At 31.6% G+C, this 5157-nt stretch overlaps 1 protein-coding gene across 1 annotated transcript; it reads right to left on the reverse strand.

Moving 5' to 3' along the window:
* Positions 1-768: 768 nt before the first annotated feature.
* Positions 769-1653, reverse strand: LOC122850436. Its single transcript, XM_044149588.1, has one exon. The coding sequence runs from the start codon at positions 1651-1653 to the stop codon at positions 769-771; it is 885 nt and encodes a 294-aa protein (XP_044005523.1).
* Positions 1654-5157: the final 3504 nt, after the last annotated feature.

Consider the following 5157-nt stretch of genomic DNA (forward strand, 5'->3'; position numbering starts at 1 on the left):
TCTCTCTGCTTTTCTTCCTCTCAATCTCGAAAAAACTCGAGTCTTCCTTTTTTGTCATTCCATACCCTCACCTTTCCATCTCCTATCAGTTTGTGGTATTTAATTTTGAACTCTCTTCCATCCTTTTTGCCTTCTTCTACTATCTTTTTCAGCTACCAGTGAACTTGCTTCTCTCTCGCTGTCATGTCACTTCCTATAAACATGCCTTTTTCTTCCAGCTCATCCTTGTAGTCGAACATCTTCTGTTTCTCCCTATATGTATCACATTTAATCACTACTCTATTTTCGTATCCTGTCGCCTTAATAATTTTTATTCTTCCTCCCGTTGTTTTCTTCAACCCATCTATTATATCCTTTTCCACTCTCCATTCCTTCGGAATCCTTCCTACTATTACACTATTCTTTTTACGTAATATTCTTTTTCTAACTTCCTGGTCCCATTCCTCTTCACTCATCGACTGCGGTCCACTCTTGCCTTTTGTATTTTCTTTTCCTTTTTCTTTTTTTTCATCCGCTTTCTTTCTTCCCTTATCAGTTGTCTTCCCATCCTTATTTCTTCCTTCACCCTTTTCAGTTTCTTTTCCGCCCTTGCTCCCGTCTCTTTTAGTCCCAGCTCCTGGTCCTCCTTCTTTTTGTTATTGTCTTCCACTCCCATTCTCGCTCCTATATTGCTTATTCGGTATCTGCGAGTCCTTCTTAACTCCATTATCTTTCTGATCATTTCTTATCCCGGGTGTTTCACTCTTAATCTCATTAATTATGTCTCTTTTAATGCTTCTCACTTCTTCCTGCATTTTCATTAGCTCTTCCGACTTCTTTGGCTGACCCTCTTTTTGCCGCTTCAATCTCTCTTGTCAGCTCCAGCACTATTTCTGTATTCTCCTGCTTCATTAATTGCAGATTACTCCTTAGCTTTTTTAGTATTTCTTCTGTACTATCCCTGATCATTGATGCTATATTTATTTGCATCTGTCTCGTTTCAAGCTTCATTTCTTCCATAATTTCCTTCCTAATTTTTTCCCAGTTTTCCTCGAAAATTTCTTGCCACACTTTCTTCATTTTCTCTTTAACAGTCTGTTCCCAATCCTTTTCTTCATCATCTCCATTGCGACCTGCCTCATTAATGTTTTCTATATTTTTTTCCGGTTCTTCCCCTTCATCTTCCTCTGTGGTTTGATTTATTTCTTCTCTTCTATTTTCTTTCATATCATCTGCTGTAGCCTCTAGGACTTCTTCGTTGCCTCCCTCTATTGTCTTATTATCTAGCTGAGTACTTAATCCTTGGCTTTCTACCTTGCCATCTGTTTGGTCAAAGCATTTTGTAGGTGTCCTCGCTAGACTCTTCCTCGCAACGAATACATACGTCATATCAAGCTCACCTCCGTGCTTACTTTCTCTCTCATCCATATCACTGTCCTTCTTTTCCCTTTCGCTTTTTGATCTCAGATAATTAACAAGTGATCCACTTTGCTCGTCGGGCTTCTCTTCTTTTGTTGGCCTTCTTCTCCTCCGTTTCACCACTAGCTCCTCTGCACCACCCTTGTCATCGTCATCATCTGTGATGTGCAACATTTCTTTGATCTTGTTTCTTTTACCTCCCAAACTAACCTTACTCTTGTCCTTCGCCACCTCACGTCTTTGTGTCACCCTCATCTCCTTTGTCTCCACTTCCTTTCTTTTTCACCTTATCCTTGACTTTTCCACTTCCTAATTAATCCTTTTCGCCAAACCTACTCGCTTTACTATTCCTTTAATTCCGTTTTCTAATCACTTATTCGCACGATCGCAAAAAACACGTCTTTCCTCCACGCGCGCTAACTTACTTCTCTCATATAATTGTTATATTTAAATTTGAATAAAAGTAATATTTTTATTACAATTTTACTGTAAAATCAGTGCTACGCTTGTGTCTGTAATTTGACATAATTCAACCTTCGACATCAAACAACCAAATTGTATAATAATATTGTACCACATATATATATATATATATATATTCGCATCATCAATTCATTGGCAATAAAATTAAACAAGCGAACCTGTCATTTACGAGCCAAATTCAAGGTCAACCCAAGGTACACGCCGTCACCAGATTTTTAAATTAAAACATCTACAACCAATGTAAGTACCTTATCATAACAAAAAAAAAACCTGGTTTTTTTCACAAAAAGAAGCGTCAAGTATTCGAAATCGTTTAGCTATTTTATTGTTTTAGGTACTGTGTCAAGAATTAATATATTTTTAATGCATTGTCTCTGTTGTTTTAAACTTGACCCCACCTCTTTTTTCCAATTTGAATTTCATATTTACATATAATATATATTGAACGAGGTAGGGTCAAGTTTAAAATTTTGTCAACAGTTAAGACTTAATTATATGCATTAAAAATATATTTAATTCTTGACTTTTTTTGGTACCACATCTTTTTGTATTAAAACAATAAAATAGCTTAACGATTTCGAGTACTTGACGCTTTTTTTTGTAAAAAAAACTAGGTTTTTTTTTTTGTTATGATATCACATCTTTTTGTAAAGTTTAAATAATAATATATTTTTTTTCATGCGTAGACGAATTTATTTATTATTTATTCTCATGGAGTTTTATAAGGAGGGTAATCTGTGACGTTAGATTGTGTATTAGCTTTTAGCATATAGGCAGCTGTTGAAGCTCGCGGAATGGAGCAATCGGAGGAAGCCAGTGCATATTATCACCAGTAACGGTGCTAGTAAGTCTTATGCACAAAGTCACATGTTGTTTTTGTTTATTTTTTTTTCCATCAAGTTCAATGACTTTTTTTTTTTTTTTTTGCGTTTATATATACAATTAATTCATTAATTAATTTTAATTGTTAAGTTAAAATTATTTTTTTAATTGTCAATCAATAATTATTTCAACTTTCTAATAAATTGTAGGCTAGATGTCAACGATTTATTGATGTAACATCGGGAAAATCTAAATATCGTATTTTTATCATCACAATCATCATCATCTTGATTTTTAGGACAGTTGAATGTTAAGTTTGGAGATAGTTGTAAACGAATACTGTCATTAATGTTTTGATTTTCTTCTAAATAATAATATGAGTCTAAATCTGTTGTTACAATGCATAGCTTCAATGATGAGGCGAATCAGTATCATATGTAGCATTAGCAATTAATGATTTTCTAACTGATGGTGTTGATAATGCACTTTTTAATTCACTTGATATGAATGTTATATTATTTTTCTATTTTTTTTTTTTTACAAACTTTCTAATGATTCCGTGAATTATTTTCTATTGACATATTATTTGATTAACATGTATCAACAATTTTGTTATATCATCAATTTTTAAGTCTCAAGTTTTTACCATTAAAAACATTTGATGATTTAGTAAAAGTATCATTATTTTTTTTTGCCTAATACATTTAACGATTTAGACGTAAAAGTATTATTTGTATGAGTAAGAATATTACTGTGAAAACTATCGTCAATTCCACCATTTGAATTATCCAACTAATCTTTAGAAGATGGATTACTTCCAAAAACATCACTAAACATACTTATTTGCATCATTGATTCAGTTAAAATTTGTGAAACAGGCATTGCTAAACGATCACCAATGTCATCGTTACATTGTGAATATTTCAATCCGTTTTTAATAAATTTATTATTCTTAGTTTCGTTTTCATTAATTTTATCAATATCTGTTGATGTAAAAAAAAATGATCTTGATGTGTTCATAATTGTTGCATCCTCAAAATCAGTCGTTCAATTGATAAAAGAATTAATACCATTTGATTATGACATATTTAAAAATGCATTAAGACTTTCTTGACCATTTGATAATTTCAATGATATTAATAACGTGCCTGACACTGATGGTCTCAGCATTGTTGACACATGTTCTTTGTCTTTTTGATTTTGATTATCATTTTCATTATTTATTTTTATTGATGATTCTTGTTGATAATTTAATTTCCAAACATTATTACTTCTTGGTGATGTTATTTCCATTATTAATTCCAAACTTATTCTTCCATTTTTTTCGGTCTCGTAAAAGTTCTTAGATCAATTGTTTTTGTTGTATCATTTGACAAATCATTAAGTGAACTTACTGACAAATCTTTTCTTAACCAAGCTTGAAGATCTTCGACACTTGATGATATTCTGTCACTCACTCACACTGACAGCAACCTTCTTTTATTGTCATCAAAATTAACATGTGATAGATCGAGAAATTCATTTATAATGATGTCTTGGGCATCATTGTTTTAAATATTATTGACATTATCTGACATTTTATTATTATTAATATTTATCACTCGAACTTACTAAATAGTTGTGCATCAACCATCACAAAAAGATGAACAAGTCAAAAATAGTATTTAAAAATATGTTAGCTTTTTTGCTCTATAGACAGATGCTTCTGGCAGCTGATTTAGATATTCAAAAATAAATCCTTTTACATATAATGTAAAAAAAAAAAATTATTAAACTTTTTATTATTTTTTTATTTTTTTATTTTTTATTCATTAATTTTTTTTTTCTCATACTTGACGCGAGGAACTACCGTGACTCTGGATATTAGTAACATTAGCACACCTGATGAGCAGGATTCGCGCCTCTATCCCAACGACATGTGACGCGCGCACTATCGATGCGATATTGAATACTGTACTGATATAAATAAAGGTTCTTTCACACCATTCTACTATTCTTGCTCAATTTTATTTTATAATGTTGTCGAATTGCTCTGGACTTGGAAGCCATAATGCTTTGATCTCATTTAGTTTTATAATGTTTGTCAGAGTGCGGTAAGGTTTTAAAGAATTTCAAGAAAAACGCCATTTCTGAAAATGATTCTGAAGTTTAAAAAAAAAATATACATCTAAAAAATCTGTTTTTTTTTTTTTTTTTTATTAAAAATCTTGTATTGATTTATAGGATGATCAGAAAACAGAATATTTTTATCTCATCTCAATCATATTTCGGACGGTTAGGGTTAGCTCTATGCCATGTATAATAGGCACAGTAGTTATCTCGTTTCCCCACTTTTTTTTTTTTTCTCATACTTGACGCGAGGCACTACTGTGCCTCTTGATAAAATATAGAAAAGAAAAGGATTTTTTAAATTCATCACACTATCAATTTTTTTATAGAAATGGAGATTATTAA

Source organism: Aphidius gifuensis, linkage group LG2 (assembly GCF_014905175.1).
Source record: "Aphidius gifuensis isolate YNYX2018 linkage group LG2, ASM1490517v1, whole genome shotgun sequence".
Classification (NCBI taxonomy): Eukaryota; Metazoa; Arthropoda; class Insecta; order Hymenoptera; family Braconidae; genus Aphidius; species Aphidius gifuensis.